The 25,662-nt window shown below is 37.6% G+C and overlaps 2 protein-coding genes across 2 annotated transcripts in view; one reads left to right on the top strand and one right to left on the bottom strand.

Moving 5' to 3' along the window:
- The window catches only part of LOC134745695 (serine/threonine-protein kinase SMG1), a gene marked incomplete at its 5' end in the record, with an annotated part of 210,880 nt that overhangs the window by 164,303 nt on the left and 20,915 nt on the right, over window positions 1-25,662 (bottom strand). The gene's annotated exons all lie outside the window — the stretch shown is intronic.
- On the top strand, window positions 9,114-24,396 carry LOC134745630 (histamine H2 receptor). Its single transcript, XM_063679741.1, has 5 exons — window positions 9,114-9,357; window positions 18,917-19,435; window positions 20,783-20,942; window positions 22,548-22,718; window positions 23,610-24,396. Exons 2-5 carry the CDS (start codon window positions 19,065-19,067, stop codon window positions 24,108-24,110), a joined length of 1,203 nt encoding a protein of 400 aa, XP_063535811.1. The 5' UTR covers window positions 9,114-9,357; window positions 18,917-19,064; the 3' UTR covers window positions 24,111-24,396.

The raw sequence follows: 25,662 nt of genomic DNA, 5'->3' as shown, positions 1-25,662 counted from the left end.
TTAGTAGGCGAATTAAGTAAAGTGAGTATGCACTTTGGCCTCAGGGGATATCGTTTAACACTATTTATTATTCCTTGGTTCATACAAAGCTGAGCTGACGCACTAGCTACGAGATTAAGTCCTGGCTACCCCCCAAAAAGGGAGGGGAAAAGTCGGCTTCTGCGGTCCAGTTTGCCTCTATTTCTACCTATCTCTTGATATGAGATCAAATTTGGTATAAATTTTGTGTAAATTAGGGACGAATAATTTATTTTAGAAATAATAGTTTCACATTTTCATACACAAATCTGAATATACGAATGAAAAATTAAAACTATATATAATTTTTGGTCACAGATTTGCTCTTTAGAAGCAAATTGTGGTGATTTGCACTAAAAATTAATTACACATTTAGTTTATTCATTCTTTATTTAGAAAAGTATCAGTTCTAAGTACGTATTATTATATTGCTTTATATTTTACAATTTTCACTATTATTCAAAAATTTATTTTAAACAAAGTATTAATTTTATTAAAACTTTTGTGACGTGATCTCATGAAAGGGGCTCCACGAGGCGAAATACTTTTTACGCCAATTATTTACTTTTTTTTTAATTTACAACAAAGACGAAAGTTCGAAAAAAATGTGGTTACTTAATAATTGCCTAACTTGTTGAAAAATAGTTATTTGTTATACAAGGGTGCAAAGTTGTATTTTACCCGCGAGTGTAGAATTGAAACACAAGCAAGCGAAAGGATTCTATAGGTGAACCACGAGCGAAGCGAGTGGTTCTAAAATAGAATCCTGAGCGTAGCGAGTGTTTCAACACACGAGAAGTAAAATACATTTGCGCCCGTGTATAACACAAAACTTTTCACCTCACTATAGCGAGGAAAATGCAACATCCACAGGCGTTAGATCATCTTCATCACTGGAATCACTCATTTCTTAACGATATTATAACAGAAAACTCTGGAAGTTGTGTATTTTTACGCGAGTCGGTGAGAAAAGTTTTTTAGTAAAAAATTTGTTGACAATGTTGACATTTCTGACGTATGAAATGTCAACGATGCGTTTTGAAATTGCATCGACTCAACTTGTGCGTTCAGAATTATATTTAACATCATTATAAAAAAACAAACGTTTCTTATGGAATTTTAATGTTTATGACTTAAAATCATTAAATAAAGCTAAATTTGGTATTTTTCATTAGATTCTCAAACCATTTATTTAATGATAATTAATATCGAACGAATCATTATCATGATTTACGTTTTGTTATCTGTCAAGCTACTTAAACAAGCTCCATCCAAGGTCAAATTACTTTCCCTACTAGTGGATAAAACGCGTTTTTCCCCGCTTGTATTGAAGGATAAAAGACAACTTTCCGAGCTAGTGAGGGGAAAATTACTTTACATAATATCAATTTATAACCGTAGTATATTCCATGATATGTTTTAAATACACCATATTATTTCCTAATTTTTAAAAGAATATTTAATACCTTTAAAATAATATCTGTCTGTCTGTCTGTCAATCTGCCTGTCCGTATGTCACCAGGCTGTATCTCGTGAACCGTGATAGCTAAAAAGTTGCAATATTTACGGATGATGTATTTCTGTTGCCGCTATAACAACAAATACTAAAAACAGAATAAAATATTTTTTTAAGTGGGGCTCCCAAACAACAAACGGGATTTTTTGCCGTTTTTTGCGTAATGGTACGGAACCGACTCGCACTTGGCCGTTTTTTGTTAATAGCTTTGAACTTTTTTTATGTGGGAATAAACGCTTCGAATACATTTTTCTAGACATCATTCTGAATCCAATGAGGTATCATACGTATTTTTAGGAGTTAGTATCTCTATTAGTGGCAGCCGTACAAGCCCAATTTCAAAGAAAAACCGCAAATCGATGTACAGGTTAGCCGTTTGGCACACGCATACTAAGAGGTCAAAACAAAATTTTTGACCCGCAGTTTCTAAAAAAAATCCCTTAGGCCCCTCCTAAGGGATTTTTTAAGGGATGCTGAAACATTTTTTTTGTATGAAAAAAAAAAAGACATATTTTTTTCCAAAAACCTATCGTGTGTGGTATCATACGAAAGGGCTTTTTGAGGCGATTCTAAAATTATACCACATCATTACATTTTAGCCATTTTTTTGTAAATTAAAACAAATAGAATTTTCAAAACACACCAAGTTTGGGGTCAAGTTAAAGGGTTAAGTAGAACTGTGTCACTTTGTATTGAAAAAAAAAAACTAAATAAATTTTTTATTGCTTTTTTGGGGTTACATATGAGGATATCACGTATCATTTGTACAAAAAAAATCAGCCATATCGTATCTGGAGGAGCCCAAACTTGGTATGTTTTGAAAATTCTTTTTCTTTCTTTCAATTTAAGAAAAAACCGGCCAAGTGCGAATCGGAATCGGGCGCCGAGGGTTCCGTACATTACACAATTTAAACAATGTATTTTTATGTGAAACGAGAGTGAAAGGTAAATTGCGGTTTACGATTTATAACGTATTAAAAAAAACTACTAACTAGATCTCGTTCAAACCAGTTCTCGGTAAAAGTTGGCAAGGTAATGTACATCATATATTTTTTCAGATTTATCATTCTCTTATTTTAGAAGTTAGAGGGGGGGTTACACATTTTACCACTTTGGAAGTGTCTCTCGGTCTCGCGCAAACTATTCAGTTTAGAAAAAAATATATGAGAAACCTCAATATCATTTTTGAAGACCTATCCATAGATACCACACACGTATGGGTTTGATAAAAAAAAAAAATTTGGGTTTGGGTTTGTGGGTTTGGGTTTGGGTGTTCTAAGTATGGGGAACCCCTAAAAATTTTTTTTTCCTATTTTTGAGTGAAAATCTTAATGCGGTTCACAGAATACATCTACTTACCAAGTTTCAACAGTTCTTATAGTTTCGGAAAGAAGTGGCTGTGACATACGGACGGACGACAGACAGACAGACATGACGAATCCATAAGGGTTCCGTTTTTTGCCATTTGGCTACGGAACCCTAAAAATGGCTAAAATGCAATGATGTGGTATATTTTCAGAATCGCTTCAAAAAGCCCTTTCGTATGATAGATGAGAAGTATACGATAGGTTTAAAAAAAAAGTTTTTTTTTTATACAAAAAAAGGTTTCAGCACTCCCCTCCTAAGGGAATTTTTTTTAGGAACTGCGGGTCAAAATTTTTGTTTTGACTAGTATATACGTGTACCAAACGGCTAACCTGTACATCGATTTGCGGTTTTTTTATGCGAACAGCTTACACTATTTTTTTCACCACCTTGAACCTTTTGTAGACTAGACTATTGTCCCAAAATATTGGGCGACGACCGGTCGTCTGGCCTAGGAGGTAGTGACCCTGCCTGTGAAGCCGATGGTCCTGGGTTCGATGATATGATATGATGAGCACAGATATTTGTTCCTGAGTCATGGGTGTTTTCTATTTGTATTTAAGTATTTATATATTATGTATATCGTTGTCTGAGTACCCATAACACAAGCCTCCTTGGGCTTACCGTGGGACTTAGTCAATCTGTGTAAGAATGTCCTATAATATTGATTTAATATTTATTATTTATTTATTTATTTATTGGGTTTCATATTTATTCCGATCAGAATTAGGAGCTCTTCAATTTATACCTATTTTTATCAAAATCTGACACATAAATAAAAAAACGGACCATCAATAAAACTGTATAATTACATCAAAGTAAGAAATATCACATGTCACATGTTTCTTTATTATGATAATTTTATCTAACCTGAGGCTTTCTTTTTTTCTATTCAACGGAGCCGGAGAGCGGCAAATTTGTTTTTCAAGACGCTTGCTCGAAAAGATCTTATTTCATGCAGGTGTACTGAAGGGAAAAGGCCTATATTGTTCCCGCGGGAGTTATAGCTTTCTTTTTTAATTAGGTATGTCACTAATTCATACGAACCAAGTAAGTTATAAGTAAAATACTTTGTTTAAAATCAAGGTATAAGGGAGTTTAACTTTTAAAATACTCACAACTATAATTTAATATTTTTGTTTATCATATTTAAAAATATTTAATTGGATTAATTTAACAGCCGTTATCTTGTATGTTTTTATACAACAATGTTTTCTTGTATGTCCATGTTATGTTATGTTTTTTTACTATTCTGTAACTCGAAATGTTAATTAGATTGCAGGTTGTAGAAGGATATTGAATTTAGTTACTAAAAACGCGAGTGGCGTGAGGCCGGCGAGGAGCGCAAATAACGTGCGCGTCGGTGTGCGTGCACCACACACACTGGGATAGTCCCTCGGTACGCGGTACCGCCCCCGTCAGCGCGACGACGATATTCTCTTTCAAATCTCAAAATTGAGTTTGGTCTCGGCTCCTGTTGGCTCTTAACAGTGACCCACAAACGGATCATCGTACTATACTAATACTAATATTTACTAGACTACTTAGCCACTGCTTTAGCATTAGAAAAAAGGTAAACAATCTTGTCTTTTTATTGAAAAATATTAAAAAACGCTTTTAAAAATAGTTTATATTACTTATGAAAGCAAAAGAATGTAAAAGATCGTATATGATTTATAATTGTAACATATTTGATGTGACTTGATGTGTCTTTTTATTAAAAATCACTTTTGAAAATATTTCAAAAATGATTTTTAATAAAAAAGACACATCAAGAATCAAGATCGCTTACCTTATTTGTAATGCTAAAAAAACGAATATCTTTGGTCAAATAAATGTTAGGTCTGACTGATCTAATATAAAAATACAACACAGACTCTAATTTAATACTTTTATGATAAGCAATATTAGCTTTAAAAGAACTAAACGTTGGTTAAATGTTAGGGTAACCAATTATCTAATTCTCCTGGCAGGTTTTTGATAAGTAAATAGACTTTAATGATATATACTCAGATTTATACAAATAACTCCGGAGATGCGGTCTTCGGGGTACTAAATTCAACAAGGAAAACAAATAATTCCACGCGATTACTTAACTACATTCTGGGGGAAAAAAACAGCGCATCCCTTAAAATATTCATTATATTCATATCAATTTTATTTTGTAAAGGTTTTACATATATAGGTTTCAGACAAAAAAAAAACTACAGGAGCCTCCTATATCGTGCTTGCTTTGTGTGGGTGCCATAAAATTCAAATTTATACGATTCTACAATGACCGAAATAGAAAGGCAACGTACAATACTATGTTCTTCCAATAGTTCCATTGCAGTGTTAAAAAATTTATCACAGCATAAAAGCATAAATATTGATGTGTCGTCGAATTTTCCAAACATCCGGACGCGTTTTAATTAAATCCCAATACACAAAAATCCGGCAACACACTGGAACTCCGTAAAAATAACGCTCAGCCTTTTTCACTCTTTTGTATCTGCTATCGGCGGGCTCTCTGCTAAATGACGCCATAACTCGCCCGTAACAATATATGTGGGTAATCCAGAAAGGAATTAGAACATGTAAATATTTAAAAACATACACCTGCAAACACTGGAGACCCTAATGCTAGAATTCACATTACAGATATCTGAATCTGTTATCTTACAGGGGTTCCGTGAGGTGAATAACCTATTGGTACGTGGTGCATATTAGGTACAGCTAAAATGCAACAATGCTGCGTTCTGCATTTAGTCTATACAAACAGTAAGACAGTTTTGCCACAACATCTACGTAAGTTAAGCTACAATCGTACGCCTTCGCTTTGTTAAAAATATACAGTAAGTAACTGTAGAGAGATACATATATATATTATTCCTCCTAACGCATGCGTCCACTAAGGAGGCTTAGTGTCTAAATGCAACATTCATCATCATCATCATCATCATCATATCAGCCCTTTATCGCCCACTGCTGAGCATAGGCCTCTCTTCCAGTACGCCACTTGTCCCGATCCTGAGCTAATCTCATCCAGAAGTGACCCGCAACCTTCCGGATGTCGTCCACCCAACGAGCCGATGGACGCCAGGGGCTTCTTTCATGCAACATTACTCTTTATCAAGTAAATGGAACATGCGTAGGCGGAAAGCCGGATTTTGGGAGTTAAAAAACAAAGTGTAAAACTTCCTAAACGTCGTTTGTAGTTCAGCTTAGCTGTGGCACTGAAATAAACGTACGTACAAGATCTTTGTCAAACAAAAATGATGTTTGATATCTAAAGGTTTTTTTCAGCTTTCTAAGGTTGTGAAGTTGCCTAACGATACTTAAGTGAAGTAACACTTCTTACAACAACAGGTGCAAACCTCTGGTAAGCACGGAGGGCTGAACACAGCCGTTTTCCTAATCTTTTAAACGAAACGCTACTGGCTATGATGACCGGGCATTTCACCTCAATGACAAGCAATCTGATCTGTAACGACTGAAAGGCCATCCGTTACGGTCAGGTACCAGTTTTCAATTTGATGTTATACAAACGGTTCAGACCACCTGCTTTATCTGAGCTTGATCAACTCGGGAAAAAATATTTTCAAACTCAACTTGTGAGGATGTAACTAAAGTGTAAGTAAAGCGGAAGAAAACACATTCAATCTCATAACATAAGTACTGACAGTCATTTAAATTATTCAACCGGACAACAGACAAGTCAATACGGCAAATCAATCGGACAAAGTCAATATTGAAATACAAGTTAAACAAGTGTCAATACTTACGAAGCCCCTAAAATAAATTCAGATTGACTTTGAAAAATATACGAACATCTTCAAAAATTCAATTAAGAGGACCTCTCTGCATCAGGCAGGGAACAGGGTTTTCATCTCTATTATTTGCCGAGCGTTCGCCTCAGAGAAATAGAAAATTTGACTTTTTAGACCGCCCGATGATTGCTCGAAGAATCGATGAGGCACAGACTTAGGACTTATGATAGTGGCAAACACGCAACGCAGCGTAGGAAGGAACGCAGCTGCATCAGTGGATTGACGATCCGGTTAAGATAGTCCAGATGAAGGGCAACAGTTGGGTGAGAACTGCTACTTAAGACCAGTCATGTGCAAACGTTTAGACTTCTCTAAGCGTAAAGTCAACAACACTGCTAGAAGACTTCTCCTCTACTCAAGCAGTGTTTTCAAACATACTGACCATAGATTGACACAAGCTAACCTCATCTGATGTGCTCCATCAATCAGTCGTGGAAATATTCTGAATGATATGGCGTGATAGATCACATTGTACTGGTTTGATTGATGCGAACGTCCGCGCTTTTGGTAAGCTTGAGAATAACGGAATAGCGCTTAAATGAAAGACAAATAAGCGCCGTCGGATTTTTCAGCGACCATGGCTGGATAATGGCGGCGTGTAATAATTAAAACCAGAGACACACAATGCAGGGAGTTTACTTTGTTAATGAAGCTCGGCATCGAGCGCCGCGGTTTAGTATCTGTAATATTTACCCCGTTCAGTCGACATCTCTTTTTAGTTTATATCATCGTAACCTCCTAATACCCCGCGTACAATTTTTTATACATATTCCAGAAACTATTTTGAACTTTAATTGAGTAACTAAGGGTTCTAAATTCAAAAACAAAAGTGATCGAGGTCTACTAGATAATCTTATCACATGACTCGACGCTGGCACTATACTACTGGATTTACGAAAGAGATTGCATCCGACATTCAACCCCAGAGGTTCCTCTCGTCACTAAAGAACTGACGTCAAATATTTAATGATGACCCGTCAAGCAAAAATAAGTCCAAAAAAGTAATTAAAAAACTTTATTGTACGAAACAAAGAATAGGTTACAGCATTAACATAATCAAAGTCCATAGGTATGTAACGATACGTCACAATACGTGTTACGTATATTTGTAATTTGTGGTAGCAATTTTTCTTGTTCACTTCTAATCTAGTTAATTTCGTAATTTCTACTTAGTTTCGTAGGACAAGGAGTTGTTGTAGTACTTGTAGTACAAGTTTTATATTATCAAGGCATGACACTTGACACTTTTACAGTTCAAGGACTTTGTTAATTATGCTGGTATTTTTACAACACATATTTAAAAAATATTACAATCTTGAATTTAACGTACTATAATTTTCTAATACTTAACATCAGTATATATAAAGTAATGTCTATGCCATGTGATCTCTCAAATTTTAAGAGAAGAAAACCTTACCTAAGTTTTCTTTTCATTGTTTTAAAAGATCGAGCACATGTTTGAATTTAGAAGCACAACGACATGAATAAGCATTCGAGAAATTTAAAGCACAATTTATTTATAGATTGCTCACAAAAGCCTCACAAACTCCCGAGAGTAGATTATAATAAGCTTTAATAAGTCCCGTCAGACAAGGTTGTATTTGCATATTTTACTCCTCCGCGATGTTCGATTGTTTCCAAACCACCCACTGACATAAATAGCTCAACTTCCAAAATTATTTCCGACCACTTGCGTCACCGGGAACACAACGAGACTATATAATTATTAAAAAAATATAACTTCTGAATATAAAAAAAATATAATATCATGGAAAATAATCCAGTATTCGTTAAAAATATTAATCAGAACGTCATAACGCAATATAATTAATAATAATTAATATATAATTAATTATTATATAATTTCTGTGCCATATTTGTGTTCTATGTCTTTGTACAATAAAGAGTTTATACATACATACATACATAATTTTACGGCCAAAACACAAGACGTAAAGAAGAAACGACCTCATATATCCAGATTATTTAAATGGCTAATCCGCAGGCTGCAGTAAAATAACTAAGTTAGCATCAACCGAGCTCCATAAACCACTGCTTGCCGCAATTTATGTCCGTGAGAACCTTAAAATTTCATGAAGATAATTCAGGAATTTCAGGATCCAAATGATAATTGCGCTTGCACTAATTATTTACGTCAATCTTTAACTATTAAAAAGTTCGTTAGCACGATTCTTATGCAGCTGACAGTGACCTACTTTCGTCGTAAATTCCTCTTAAAACCATCGCGCGCTCCACTAATCTGTTCGTATTCCGCAAACAGAATAATGACATATGCTCCAATTATCCTAGCAAAAACCATGACCTTTGCCACTGATGCTTAGTCCACTAATGCCTGTTGGAGGCCTCGAAATTCGAGTTTGGCCGTCGCGTACCACCGGCTTCCACATCCACAGTTAGTTGCGTGCCGGCAGCCGACGCGGGCGTTTGTCTGCGGCCCTTCAGACAGTACCTACAACGTTACCGTCGGAAAACTTGCGACCGCTTTTTAAAAGTAACTTACCAAGTGTTTTTTCTTCTGATAAAAATTCGGTGTTATCGTATGATGTAGGATTGATATGGTGACAATTGTTTTGGCGGGAGAGTGAAACTTAGTTGCATCGTTTCGCCAATGGCGACGTCGTCGCTAAGGTAAATATTGACGCGAGGAAATCACAACGAGGACTACCGGACAATGCCCACTACACCATTATTTGCGGAGCTGTCGAGGGCGTCCATCCACGATCACCATATTGACACACGCGTTCAAAGGACTCCAAATAAACTCGTACACAGTTTAAACATAAAACAATACGAAAACAAACACGGTTAGTGCAAATTGAAACACATTAAATTCCACACCCTCGCTTAACGAGCAGTAGTTAGCTTATTCGTCGTTTGCCGTTTGCCAAATGATACGAGCAGGGTAGATTCCGATATGCAAAGTGCGAATTAAAACTAAGTAGACATCTAGTCAGCTGTGGGACCGCGGTGAGCCCGCCAGCAGGCCTTACGTAAGTCTTCGTCCAAGTCTCCACCCCCACTTATGTAACTGCCCGTTTTGAGGGGAATTTCATCGGAGGGATTCAATTATAGAGAATAATATAGATTTTATGTCCGATAAAAAATCTATCAGTATAGTGGATGCTAAAGCAAGCTGCCAATATATATATATGAAATATATAATGTATATATGAAATAAAATTTTATATTCAGGTATAAGACTACTTTCGCGCGCCTACGTTCCTTTTACTTCATATTTGTTTCGTCCAAAGGTTTTATGTTTTGACAAAGCGCAAGAAAATTGAATTGCTACGGGAATCGAAATGACTACGGTAAACAAAATCGGAGGATGCCAAAGCCCAAGGGCAAACATTTTTCTGGCAAAATTATTTTGTTTGTTGTTGTGTTGAGTATGAATGTCGAATATAATTGAAGGGCGCGAGCAATTATATTGATCAATTGGAAGTCGAGGGATACTCGTAACGAAGAATGGATTATCCAGGGAACAAAACCAATCAAAAACTTTCATCGGTGTAATAAGTCTTGACTGAGCACTGATTTATTTGAACCTTGGCTGAAATAACAATCTTAAGGGAACTAAAACTGACTCAGCTCATTGTTAGTTACTCCCAATTCAACAGATTAGATTAGATCTAAAGAACTTTGCTTAATTAATTAAGTTGAAAGGTCGTTAGCACCTATTTCTCGACTTCTGCTGTTTCTGCAAATAGTTTTATTTTTTCCTGAGATTATCCTGAAAGGCCTGCACAGACTTCTTCATACAATTTGTCAGAATTTAGCTAAGGATTTAGCGTCTTTGTGTACTTAACTGTTTCTTTATCCTAATCCGACGATAATTTAATATGATCCTAAGCATTATGTGCTTTAGTAATGGACAGGTAATTAACTTCTTTCAAAGCTATATAATACTTTATATACTTGTCAGTTATTTAATTAACTTCGTTTATTTCATGTATGTTTTAGTGAGACTGTTCAAGGAAGTAAGTGTTCATTTCAATAATATACCTAACAATATAACCTACATACCATGTGACATACTTATGTTGTTTCACCAATAAAGAAAATAAAATAAAATAAAATAATTTTGCAACATTCCGCGTGGATTATAGTCACTATGATCATATTAAATTTGGTATCACTTCAATCGAGTGGACGACAAGGAATCGGGCGCGGCTCTCGCTAGCCTATTTCGGTTTATCAATCCCATTAAAACGAATTGCCTTAAATCAATATCACACAAGAGAGCAATTCGTAAAATTGCTAGCGTAAGTTTCAAATTTTCTATCCAATGTCACTTGCTGACTATATGAATATTTTACTCATATAATCTGATGTGATAAGAGCAAATGTTGTGTTTAAAGTCCCTTTAGCCGTCGTAAAGAGCAACAAAGGTAATAAATAGAATTACATCTCTATAGGAATCTGTATTTATTGGCGGGTCAGTAAATCCGTTACGGCCCAGAAGCGTTTTACAGGCCATAAATCACGATCGTGCCAATTTAACCCCGACATAAAGAAGTTTGTAGGGAGTTTTAAATTTAAACCCCTTTAACGGTTGAACTAATTAGAACTGCACATATAAGTTATTGTCAATTTAAATAACAGGAGATACAAAATATTGAGATTCTGATTCTGATTCTTCTCAATTTCTGTAGTTGGAATTTGGTATAGAGATGGTTTGAGTCCCGCGGAAGGACATAGGGTAAAGATTTATACGTTTTGAAGGGAAACCAGGACATAGGGTAGTTTTTATCCCAGAAGTCATCCTTTAAGGGGGTGAAAAGTGGGGGTGGAAGTTTGTATGGGAAATCGATAAAAAGCAGATTGGATAAAAAATAAGCTACCCAAATTACTAACTCCACGCAGACGAAGTCGCGGGCAAAAGCTAGTAAAACATAATAAATCTCGAAAGCAAGTATTACATGTGGAGGTAGAACAGTAATCGGTGTGGGAGGTATTATCTCCTTCCTTGTCGTATCCTCATGGCTGAGGGACATGACGAATGTGGACACTTCACCAGTCCTCTTCAAGCCGCTCTAGCTGTCTTCATATATATATACATCAAAAATCACTTGCGTTTCTATGTGTGAACGGCACGTCTGTACACGCGGCATGCGTCAAAGTATGAGTAAGTTGCTAAAAAATAGTACTGAGCGGTCGGCAAACGGCCGTCAATCTGCTGTCGCGGGGCAAGATAATTCGAGTCGGGGCGGGGCGGGGCGGCGCGTGGCCGTTCTGTATGATAATTACTTATTCTTTGGTCTTGGGCCCAGTGCATGTTAGTCTGCAATCTAGGGAGCGGATAGTTTAATATGCACTGAATTCCCCGCCTATCGTAAATCGATTCTAATACAGCTCCGATAGTCATGTAGGTGTCTCTACGTCGACCAACCTTTGCCTTTCATCGTCTTGATGAGTAAATGTAGGTTAACTGTTGAACGAAGATATGCGATATCGATATTTTATGACCGCATTTCTAATAGATTTTGCGACCAGAATATAAGAAACATTTATTGTGAAATGTGCATATGATATTTCAATCGTTAAATATTTTGTGATGTTTTTTGGAGATTCAAACGATTGATTAATTATTTTGTTTTATTTCAACTGTGATGATTAAATTGCATCTGTGTTTATAAATTGCTAAAGTAGTCAATTGGAAATTTCGAATCAGTTCGATACTGAAATGCAATGTCTAAATTTAACTTGCAAATTGGTAAATTTAATACAATAGGGCTTAATTGGGCGATAGCTTCAAACAAATCAATCATGTGTGCCTAAACAACCCCTTGTTAACGTAACATTAATGAACATCACGCAATCAAAATCACGCACAAACACTTAATTTGAAATAAAATGTGTTGCTATACATGATTCATACTAATTTCGTTAGTAGTTACTTGGTTTTTTGAATGACCGCTATGTTTATAACGATTTTTTAAACACTCCAAGTATTTATAAACAATGAAGTGTACGAAAATTCCTCGGCCGCTCATAATGTTTTTCTATATACCTAACTCTGTCGTTTAAAGCTTTTCGAAAGAATGCGCGCAATCAAACATGGCGCCTGGTTTTCCCCACGTTTTGCTTCTCGCTTCCCTGGTTAACTTTAAAAGAAAACTTTTATTTCAATGCACGACGCAGACGAGATTGTCTTTGTTTCCAGTAAAGTTAGCAGTTATAGTCTCACACTTGTGGAATGACTAGAGAATTTTTGTATTAAATCTGCAGCAGACACGCCAATGAACGATAATGTAACAAGTCTCCATAGAAACCTTAGTACATAGCAACCGAAGAATATATCACAGATAATAAAGATAGAAGTTTCAAACACGACTGCAAATATGCAATCGAATGTAATAAAACTGATAAAACTAAAAGCGATAAACAACACGTAACATTAAACAACAACAGAAGTAATCGAGTCAAAGTCAGTCAACAGTGCGGACAAAGTTGGCGGTAACTCTGCCACGTAAACTATACCGGTTTTCGATAAATTGTGATCTGCAAACAAAAAATTATGTTGTGAAGTATAGCGGGAGTAAATTTAGAAACCAGTTCGAAGAATATCCTCATTAAAATTTAAGCTTTATAAACATTCACAGCCTAACCAATACCGCTAGTTTTAAAAATAACATAACAGCTAACTTGAGCTATAAGTCTGCCAAAACAACGAGATTCCATAAGTAATCATTTTGATTTATTATTAATACCGCACCAGCATCTGTACAACGTGGGCACAAAATAAATAATAAACCAAGTCACGAATATATCAATCCACAATATCGTAATGGAAAATTCGTTTTCGGTAAAACAAGAAAAAAGACACACATTACGCTTGAAGCTACCGCTGCAAATTCTTACAAAGAAATCAGAAACTTTTGTTTAAAAATGGAAGAGTATATTCGTGTTTTTTCGGTTCTGATTTTCTTAAACTTGACATGAACGGAGTCATAATACTCGTATATTGTAAGGGCTATTTAACATTAGAGAGGGTTGGGGATATTTGTTTGGGGGCAGTGTACACAAGAGACGCACCCTTAACCACACAATGTATGTGATACAGGCGTTTACGATTGCCTTGTGGGATGGAACGAGTACAATAGAGAGGTATATATAAATAGGTAGAGTTTTCCGCTACCGTAGTGATTGCAATAGTACCCTTTTATTTTTCATTTCCATCCGAACACAAAAGCGATAAGCAATCGAAACCGTATGTTACTTTTTAGGTTTGCTGTTTTTCGTTTACCAAGAAATAGTCCTTTTTCTCTTAGCGCCCATTGGGACAACAACTGTAATTTAAAGCGGCGAAGTTATACTAATAAGCGGGGAAAATTATAGTAAAGTACTGTAATATCTTGAATACCTACAACAACAAACTACAACAACAAACAAAAAAACCAATAACAGTAACGAATGAAGAAGGAAGTACATCACGAATTTCGTGGTGCCGCAGTTGGTGTCGTGGAAATTCGTTGATGATTCTAATTTGCTTTAGGGTTTAGGATAAGGTTATTTTTCTCTCACAATATTTGAAAGGATCATATAACTCAATTTCCGGAGGATCAAAGCGGTAGCAGTAAATTTTCAAAACATATTGGAATTAAATAGCTTTTTACGAAGCTGGTATAGATGGAAGAAAGTTAGTCACGTGATATCAACGAAATTGCAGAGTCAATTTGGGACACGAGAAGTTTTAATGTTCCGCCGGACCCACGACGGCCTTCGGACCGCGAACAAGCGTGTTTCAGATACATTCAGTTCCCACCTGAACATGATGAGAGTTCTTATTGTTCTAAACGTTAAAGTTTCAACAGCTTTTTAATGAACCGTCCAAATGTAAAACGCCACCTTATCAGGTGAAACACTTCGTTTTCAAGATCACAAATTACCCCTGTCCGCAAAATAAACTGTTTAAAATTCAGTCACGGAACCCTGTCTGCTGATAAATGGGTAGTGACCCCGAGCCCCTGACCTTCGAGGCATTGATGTAGAGGCAAGAGGCGATACGGATCTATGGCGTGACGTCACGACCGCCGCCCCGTTCTTAGCGAAAATCGACTTATCGCGTGTAACTGCACACGTTAGGAATACCCGCTCTCTCCTAAAATAAAGTCACGTTTTAAAATAAGAACAATCTCCATTTAAATGAAAACATCTCCACGATGTCGTGTTAGCGGGCAATCGTCAATGGAGAACAACCATCAATACTAATTAAATAACCGTCTAGCTGAAGGCTATCTGCAGGGTTAGTGTGTAATTGTGTATTGTTGAATTAACAAATCATTAGGTTTAAACGGTTGCGTTTGCAGTGTCATCGGATCAATTAACCAACGTAAAGAACCGCAATTGTCCCAAACTGCTTACATCATGTATCCCACATACTAATAAAACACGCAATTACAGACCAACTGACACATGTATCTAATTGGGGATTTACCAACATAAGCGGTACTATGTACGATAAAAAGAAACCACACTAAATACGGTAACGAATCTTGATCCTATAAACATTTGAAAAGATGTGACCAAAAATAACCACCGTAAATATTCTGTGTCATATTTGTTGTGATAACAATGCCAACGGATTTAGACAAAATTATGATAACATCTCGTACATCGTGGAGATCAATGTCGCGTAGTTTTTGTGATACTATAACATTTTCCTGTCTGCAAATTACTAAGCGGCAATAACATGAAAGGAATAAATATTTTTACGAGAAGTGCTAAAGTTTCGCTTCATTTAGGTATATACGAGGAAATTAATGAAACATTAATTTGCGAGATAGCAGTATCTTAATTGACTTTCAATTTCACTATCGTTGGGACAAATCGATGTTCATCTCGACTTTACTGCCCAAGTGAACCGTGACGCGGTACAACTTGACTTTGTGATGACAGACTATTAACCTTATTGTGGACAATTGCCAATGCAATTTTTGCGTAACTCGCGGACCTTGGCTCTCAAGAAGTCCTTAATGATATCATCACGGATTTGGAAATCTCATATTTGAACTGAACGAGTAAGTGGTTTTAATTAGCATTTTTTAGTAATTACATGCTCATCGTAATAAAATAGTAAGTTATTGAGGCCGTTACAGATGGATTTTATGTTTGCTTTAATACGAAACGATTTCAATATCTCATATATAGTATATATACATTACGTTGACAATCTCGTACGTTATGTTGTACATTATGAAAGTACCGTTTATTCATAACCTTTCTATAATAGTCTATCAAACGAATACATATGCCCATTATCTAGAAGAAGGGTGTTATGACCTGTGTCGGACTAAATAGCATTATCCACGAATGAGTGTTCACAATGACTGGGCATTGGACAATAACATCGTCCTTGGAGACCATCGATCCGTGACAATTACCATTACATTGCAAGGGCGGGTTGAACAATAATGTTTAAAAAACATTGTCAAAACTATACCGGACATACAGTCAGTAGTCAGTACGGTCACTATGTCCTTCCATTTCGATATTCTGTCTTTTACACCATGCCGCTCAATTAACAAATTTCAACCGGGTCACGCTGACACTGAAAAACATAACTTTCCTCTGTCCCGAATTTTAGGATATGAAACGTTTTCCGTTCACTTAATCAAGTCTTTATAATTATCAAGATTTTACACACACAAAAATACCCGACTTGCCAAGTCCTCTAAATATAAAAGCAAGATATTACGTAGCCTTCACCAAAGTGCTTTTCGTTTCGTTTGAGGTAAAGCCTTTCCACGTGACCGTCCTGCTTCCCTTTCAACTCAATATTACCTAGTTAGTCTTGGATTACAACAAGTTAAGTTTTTCCTGCGTCCTGCGTCTCATATTAAACCAGTACTATTACCCAGTACGAACAGAAATATGAAACATTTCAGGCAACTTCTTGAAGCAACGCGAAACTTCATGAAACCGAATCTTCTTTGTACCAAATGTGAACTGGGAGAGTTGTCATATTTGACGCCATTGCAAGTATTGCAACTTGCAACCCCTAAACTAGGCGAACATCAAAATGCGGAGATTAGGTCGCACGTATCGTCGCAAATGTCAAACAACATTAGCCACGGTGATCGAACGCTGTTGCATATTAATGCCGTGTCATTGGTCATATATAGTCTACTGTTTAACTCGAAATAGCGGGAATATGTGTAATAAACATTAGGTAATAAGGGCTATAGTTGCACGCGTGAATTGTTTAAATATGCCAAAGGGCATTTGATGTTCTAACGTTGTCGCAATGCCAGATTGTGACCGGCATACATCCCGAAGTTTTACTGCACTGTGCGTGACAAGCCACATTGTTTATAAATTAGAAAATGAAAGTGATTTTACTTCGCCTGACTCTGACCTAGATATTACCGTACTAATTTTCATTACACATTAAACATTTTCTAATAAACCAATTTTCCTTTCTGTAATAGACTATACATAATTGATCAAAGAGCCATTAAAACAAAAGGATATTAATAAACAATTTACGCAAATTAATTTGTTACGCCTTAATTCAAAGTCGTTTTATATCAACGATTTTCTTGCGACGGCTGGAAAGAACCCCACCGCAAACCTATAAATAATTGAACACGTGCAGCTAATCTAATACGATACAAGTGCAATTTGCACTCCAGAGTAAGCTGCTAAACGCGAGAAGAAAAACAAACTCAATTCACTTAAGTATTCATCTCGGAATAGCCATTGCCAAGCCATTGACAAATTCACCAAATTACGTATGGCTGTCGTTCCACTTATCAAACTTATGGATGCACGTGGTCCTGTAATGCACGATTGAACATTCCATTAATATAAGCGCGAACAATAGGCAATGTTGTTCGGACTGAATCCATTATCCAGCCAATCAATCTTCTTTAATCCATTTTTCTTCCGTCAGCTCGAAAATTGTCGCTCATGTTTTCGACTCGATTACCGCCACCGCCGTTGCCGATGAATCGGAATTATCGTAAACAGGCTATCGAACTCCGCAACGGCCTTCTTGCCCAAATCGATATGTTTCCGCACCGCATACGATAATTTGCATCCGACCACGCTACATTTCTGCCTCCATAAATTAACTTTAATGGACATTCCTTTTCCACTCGGAATTAATGGACGATACTCGTAATTTGATCAATCTTAATTAGGCAACAGTGAAAGACACAGTTTCAGTCAAACGCAGACATTTTTTATAAATATTTTAATTAGCTATCGCTGAAACAGATGGATAAGAGAGCTTATTAAAATTAACGCCCAGTGTTAGATCATGGCGCATTTGAAATTTAGATAAACGTAGCCGGGTGCTGGGTCAGAGCCTATATAATTGACACCGTCAGTTTCAGCTAAACTGAATATTTCAGCGAACAATACGCCCCCCGAATATATTAACGAAGAAGATTAAAGATAAACTAGTGGCGAGTTTTCTAAAGGCCGGGCGGATGCAAGTAGATAGGTACTGTTAATCCATAACAGTATCTCCTATAATCCCCGAAACATCTTCGACCGTCCGTTTCTATCCGCCGGCGCCGCGTCTGAGCTCCTTGCGAAATGCCACTTAATATCATATCTGTACGAAAATCTGCTTCAACGTTCATTTTACCTGGCATCTGTATTAAACGCCGCTAACAGCTATTTTCGAGCGAAATTAGCGCATAACCGAATAAACCCGTGCTTTCGCGAAATGGGACGGCTTCATTTCCTTCGCATCGTGTTTACAATTCATGTTGTAAATCTCTAACCACAAACACTTCAAACTCAATCAATAAATCGACGTTGACAAAACTCTGTTCAAGGATTTTTCCTTGGACATTAATCCATTACAAAACATGAAAACAATAGCCCACCTTTATGGACCACCGAATGGCCTTCGACTCAGAATAACTCATTTATAGCTGTACAGCAATCGATTCGGCTGCAGACAGACAAAGCTCATTTCGGATCATGTTGTGGGCCATAAATAATTCATCGCCGAGGGCGACGGGCGAGTCCACGACACGCGTACCCTCGGAAAAGTTGATAATGTGATTTACAGACGCGAGAAGTGGAGCGCACTAGTCCTAACCCCCGCTGTGAAGTAATTTGTTGGGGAAACGCGCCCCCGCATACTGACTCGCTGTTCATACACGCCATGCATTCACAAATGTCGCGCTACAACTGACACACTCTTACCTTAACTGTTCTGTTCCAGATGTTCACGGCGGAACTGAGAGTGCAAATGGAACAATGGCGCGAGGGACTAAAACCGGGTGTCACTAGTGATAATAATAGTTAAGGAGATGTGTTAAAGTTCGGCCACGACGACTAACTACAGCGGGCTGGCCGCGGCCAGCGATGGTATGGACGGTATCTTCGGCAATGAGAGCGAGTGGGCGAACGCGACGGCGGCGGCGCCGGTGCAGGATCTGTACAACTACTGGCCGTGGAGCATCGTGGATGGAACACTCATGCTGCTCATCGTCAGTGGGAACACCCTCACGATCCTGGCCGTGACCCTCAGCCGCCGGCTGTCATCCCTTGTTTCCAACCAATTCGTCCTCAACCTAGCCATCTCCGATCTGATGGTGGGGTTAACCCTCCCTTACCACCTCGTCTTCTACCTGGACGATGACTTCGGCAAAATCAAATGGTCATGTCTGATGAGATTTATACTCATCATATTGGCCTGCCTGGCGTCCATATACAACATCATAGCGATAGCTGTAGACAGGTATGAATGTTTTTCTCACGTGTTATTATATTTATATGGTATTGAAGCTAAAAAGGTCGTTCAAAAACGGTGAAACGCTATAACTTGAACCGCACGAAGCATGCCACTGAACCCAAGTTTGCTGTTCCCACCGCTAACAAAGCACAATATCTAATACGAACCAGCTTGAATATGATCGTGATATCCGCAACTACTATGGGTAATTAAAGATCATACTATCGGCCGTTCTAAAAAAGCGTTCCCAAATAAGATTTTTTAGGTGGCCCAAGTACTGGTTCGTATACTTGTTATCTGAGCATTAGGAATGCTAGTGAAGTTCCTGTGCACGTCACCTGCAATAAGAATAAAACTATTTATTCGAAGGAAACTTGCAAAACGTAGCTTTAAATTTACAAGGGTCTCATTTCACGGTACAATTTCGTATGCATGAAAGCCATACATTTGAATTCTCTTTATCATTTCAACTTTGAAAAGATTTGAGTGGCTTAAGATATTTTAGCTGCGATGAGTATGTCACGTATCTAAACAGTTTTATCGGTAGCGATACAGCACCTTTTTTTTAAATAATTTTTTTTGAAGTAAAAATATTTTAGGCGCGTTGGGCATTTTTTGAGATGGAAAAAAAAGCCATTGAACTCGCGATACTATTACCGCAACCGACAGCAACACCTCTGTATATAGGTATAGTAGTAGTAGTTCAAATAATGAATAAAAAAACACTTCATTTTAAAGTATTTCCTGCACAATAAAATATTTCCTGATGGTTCAAAAAATATTTCCTGCCGATTCAAAAAATACAAACGTAATTGTTCCCTCCCGGAATGTCACTATTTTTTATTATTATTAATTGTTATTATATATTTAATCTATTATTTCTTTATCGACTATAAAGTGTAGGGAATGTTTCTACAACAATTGGAAGTTTTACACGCCAGTGCAGTATTTATGATATTAGCAATTCACTACATGATCTCATTTTGAAATCACCCGCAGTGTATCTTAACATCTCGTACCTAAATAAAGCTGCGAGTAATCGATGTTAAAATGGGATCAATTTGTGAAGTATGAATAGGCTAGTATAGTAATAGTATTTTGAAACTTCAAATCGTAGCATTTTTATTGATCCGCTGTATTTTGCTATGATTGTCTATAATATTTCTCTAAATGTCATTTCCACAATACCTGACCTATAAAACTAGGATTTTACCTGTTATGGCTCTATAAATTTTTGTTTTACAAATGCCAAACAACCGGATAGTCCGTCTGATAGTCATCGGTCGTAATTTTTTTAGCTTATAGGTTCGAAAGTGTGTTGCCAACTATTTATAACCTAACATTATTCTGCAGGTACATAGCAATAGTGCATCCCTTGCACTACAGCCGCTACATGACGAAGCTGGTAACCAGGCTCCTGATGAGCACGACCTGGTCGGTAGCTCTCTGCATCAGCTGTATACCCATGTTCTGGAACGACTGGCACGATGGCGTGGCCTGTGAGATGAATATGGTAAGTCCTCTCTTTCTGTGTCTGGTCCTAATTACAAAATCGTGATGGTCATACACTTACAGATTGACCTCCATCGATTTAAGTCCACCTCGCCTCTCACTAAAATTGTGTATACTATGCGTCGGGGGCATTGACTCAGGGGCATCGGGAATCGGTATGCTTACTTACCTTCACACGCAAATACCTTTATGTTAGACAAGGGAGTCTCAAAATTTTTGTATAATTTCTCTTGGCGCCACTTGCATAATCCCACTAAGACATAGACATAATTTATTGGTAATAAATCCTTAACCCCGGTTTAACCGGTTAAACCGTTTCCCAGTGTCAAATTGTACTGGTATAACCAGGGTAACTTCAGGTTTAACCGATTAAACCCCAGGTTAATAAATGGCGCGAGTGGCCCTTAGTGTAAAATATATTACAGAACTGTAATATTATTGATGAAGGAATCACCTATTATTGTAAATTTGTAACCATCGTAGTACCATGATCACCTCGCGAGCGCTGTCTATTAATAAACATACGATAACACTATTTCGATAACCATTTCAATATTAGTTCCAGAAGCGTAATACGGTAGATTAGATACGCTCCCGTTTCCTATAACGTTTACTATAGGACATGTTCACATTTCGATAATAGATTGCGGGTTAATCCACTGAAGATAAAAGTAATCCGGACAGAAATATCTGTCTAACAAAGCTGATTCTCTTTCTCGCTCATTAGCTCCAATGACTGACTGGTTTTTTTTTGGAAAAAAATGCATTACTGTTGAATCTGCTGATAGCCACAGCAGGTAAAAGTGATTAAGGTTTTGTATCGTGCCTCAAAATCCCTGTGTGGGAAGGCTCTTAGTCGCATTAACTCATTGAGAAATATATGGGTTGGCACTGAGCTTAACAGCGCGATAGACTTTTCATGTTTCTATCGATGTTAGGTTAGAATTTCGCGTTATATTTTCAGTTAGATGCGTTATGACTGATTTATCTATCAAATCCATACTGATAATCTATTTAAATGGGAAAGTACGAGTAATTGTCTGTACGGAACTTTTTTACGGCGTAGTTACTAGACTGATTAAAAGCTCTGGCTCTTAACCTACTTTATTTTTGGAAATCTACCCCCCCCCCCCCCCTTGGGCATAGAAAACGAAGGCCGAATATCTCGGGGGTGGATTCTACTCAACTATTAAAATAAAGTAAATTTGAAAGCATACAGTACTTTACTCCCTTGGTTAAGATATAACGCTCAGGGTCGATCGGGCCCTGAGCGTTGGGAGGAGCTTGCTGGAAGAAGGTCATCTTGGCGTTCTACCATCCATAACGGTGTCAAAATATTTGAAGATAACCGCCTCACCAGCCTAGACATAAAACGCCAGTTGCGGAAAAAAAAACCTAAGCCCTCCTACGTGTACACGTTCAACGCAGCTGGCCAACTTTATTGTCACGCGTGCAATAGAACATTTAAGAGCAAGTTCGGCCTAGCCAGCCACATTAGGGCTCACGCTAGACAACGTCCATAATGTTTATTTGGGGTCGCCAAAAACGATGAGGAGGACTATATACATATATATAAGATATAAAGGTAAATTTTTATCAATTCCAGGTGGTGCCCAAAGAGTACACGACGTCAATCCTAGCGCCCATGTTCTCTCTCATCTGGTTGGTGATGTTCGTGCTGTATTGGCGGATATGGCGCGAGGCCACGTGCCACGCGCGCCGCATGCGCGCCAACACGTGCTGCCCCACTGGCGCCAACGATTGGAAGAGCATACAGGTACGGCTGGCAACCAAGCTTCCCAAGGCCCTTAAATACAATTTGGTTGCCACTCATCTACTACACGGTCGAGCGCAGTGATCGTTAGTTGCCGTGTAATGCTTTATAGCGGCCTGTAGTCGGACTTTAAGAACTGCCGAAGGTAGCCTGAGGTCAGGCGCGCAGGCGGCAGGCCAGATGCGAATCTAAAATTCCCTCTCCTGTATCATGAAGAAATGAGCTACCGTATACCTTGTATATAGATGTAGAGTGAGAGCGGAGGAACTGTATTCCGAGTGCGAGGTTTCATTTAAATTTTTATTACTGATAAACTAAATTGGAGGAAAAACATGCGAAATATTAGGTACGAGTATGTTTAAATCTTTTAAAGCTTCTGTACACAAACAAAGAATATGGATATTTACAATACGCAATTTCTAGTTAATGTTTTTTTTCTACACCGTAGTTAATAATTAATATGATACTTAATAAAACACGCATCACCTTAGCGTCCTTACCAGTTCATATCCGTGCCGTGCCCACATCCGGGTCAATAAGCAAGAACAAATATATGACCCAACTAAAAAAATATTCGGTATCTACAAAACATGACCTCACCTCGAACATCGACTCAGCACATAAATGTATACGTCTGTCGTTATATCTCTGACTGTCCCTAAATTTTACGAGTCCTTCATAAAACCAGTCTTTACCTTTACTGTCTTCCTCGGAGCAACATATAAAATACATGTTTGTTTACATAACGGATGGATTTTAAATAATGAAAGACAGCATTTCGTGATAAATTGCATTCAACCGATATTCCGTTCATTTTATAAAGCCATTGTTTCGAAGCGAAGACAGGTTGACACACGATTAATATCGGAAATAAATTGTTGTTTTAAATTTCAGGTGGTGCTGCTAGTGTTGGGGTCGTTCTCAATTTGCTGGATGCCGTTCGTGGTGGTGGCGTGCGCTCAGACCCTGCCGGTCATTACGCTGCACAGTCCCGTCGCGTACCGGTTAACTTCATCCCTGGCCATGTCCAATTCGGGCATTAACCCGCTGATATACGCGTGGAAGAACGCAGGGTTCCGAGCGGCATTCGTTAACCTACTTCGATGCAAACGGCCAGATACATCGGAGTATAGAGGATCGCCAGCGCCGGAGAGGAAAAGAGGCTCTGTGGCGCTTAGGGAAGGGTCTATAACGCGTTCGAGTGCTCCTAGCGCGCTCTCAAGCATGGGAGGACGGCCAGCGAGACTGCTGTACGTAGAGCGCGAGACCGACACGTCGAGATGCCGCATAATCGAGAACGCAGGCTACGTGGAGGAGAGAGGGGACGCGAACCCCTCGTACGCGCCCGACCCGACCCCGGTGCACCGACCCGCCACGCGCCCCGACGTAGTGTAGTGTATCTTAAACGTTCATAGACGTTCAGTGGGAAACGTAAAACGCTTCTAGCATTTAAAGTTGTTAGTGACTTTAGGTACCCCTTTCGCATTAAGGTACCTGTTTGAAGCTACGCTCAAGTTTATAAAAGCTTTATTGTTGAATTTTTATTGATAGATTTTAATGAGTTCCCTGCCATAATGAAATTCTTACTGAGGTTCTCTGTCACTTAAATAAATTGAGATGTTTAAATTATAAAATTATAGCTTAAACTGTTCGATGTAAAATTAAAATATATATTTAATTCTATCTAATAACTTTATTGAATATCATCTTAAACGGTGTAAACTAAAGGTTCATTAAATATATTCGATGTGTATTTAAAGTAAGACAAATTCGTGCTTCGATCGAAACCTTCAAATTTGACAGTTAATGTAGATATACATCTTATTTTATACAATCAATGAATCTTTGGCGTAAACCCTAAACATAAGGCAGTATCAGCTAGGAGAAGAAGAATAAGTGAAAAGTTATTAATGGGAGAGAATAGGTGTATTCGAAAAAAATTCGTGCTCCAAATTTGACGGCCAAACTAGATGGTGCTACGCGGCGCTATACTACCTATAATATGTCTTGTGGTAACTGAATTGTGAAACGTTAACTTTTGACAATCAGAACTACCGCATAATATATACCGTAAGGTCGGGGTACTTTAGCCCTCCAAACTCTCCAAAGTTACTTTGCACACCCATGAAAACCTATTTTATTGAACCAATTTTTTAACAGATACGTCTGCGAGCGATACTCCAAATTTTATATTAAAGGAAAAAATTGAAAAAGTTACGCTTCCGGCAGGACTATTTTATTGAATTGATACATTCCTAAAAACAATATTATGTGATTAATCTGTTTTTGTGTAAGCGTTTAGTGTCGTTTTTAAGAATTTATTAATTCAATAAATGGGTTTTCATGGGTGGACAAAGTAACCTTGTAAGGGCTAAAGTACCCCGACCTTACGGTACCTAACCTACGGGGCCGTACAGCAACATCGACTTCAGATGTCAATTTTGTAGCACGAATTTTTATGACAATTTATAGACTCTTCTACTATTATTAACTCTTCGTTACTGCTTGCTAAGACAAGAGGCGCCATCTATGAGCGGCAGTTTGAAACAATGCCAACTCTGTTAAGTGCGATGGCGAGTATTTTTTCGCGAGCTACAAAGTCTTAGCGTTTCTTAAGAAGATGGCGCTTTAGTCAAAGAGACAGCAAGAAAGTTTCTAGTGGGATAGGCGATTAAAACAGGTACGTAAATCAATACCGCATAATTATTAAGAAACTATACGAAAAGTAAAAATTGAATATTAACTCCTATAGTTACTAAAAAAATAATTGTGAGAAAACAGAAATCCACCAATAACGTCTCTATTTTAAAATAAAGTTTAAAATCAAGGACGAATCAATGTAGGTATAGATTTCAGATCCCGAAAGTTCCCATATTTGAAAAATTAAAAAAGGTTAGTATGTAAATGACAAAAGAGGCGAGTAAAGAAAACAAACCGACTAAAATAG

Source organism: Cydia strobilella, chromosome 11, assembly GCF_947568885.1.
Source record: "Cydia strobilella chromosome 11, ilCydStro3.1, whole genome shotgun sequence".
Taxonomy (NCBI): Eukaryota; Metazoa; Arthropoda; class Insecta; order Lepidoptera; family Tortricidae; genus Cydia; species Cydia strobilella.
This window is presented reverse-complemented; position numbering and strand designations above follow the sequence as displayed.

Bases quoted from the DNA above. Each gene is read 5' to 3' on its own strand.
- LOC134745630 (XM_063679741.1), top strand. From the start codon at position 19,065: ATGGACGGTATCTTCGGCAATGAGAGCGAGTGGGCGAACGCGACGGCG. The intron at 20,943-22,547 runs GTAAGTCCTCTC...TATCAATTCCAG, and splicing joins TGGCCTGTGAGATGAATATG to GTGGTGCCCAAAGAGTACAC. The intron at 22,719-23,609 runs GTACGGCTGGCA...TTTAAATTTCAG, and splicing joins ACGATTGGAAGAGCATACAG to GTGGTGCTGCTAGTGTTGGG.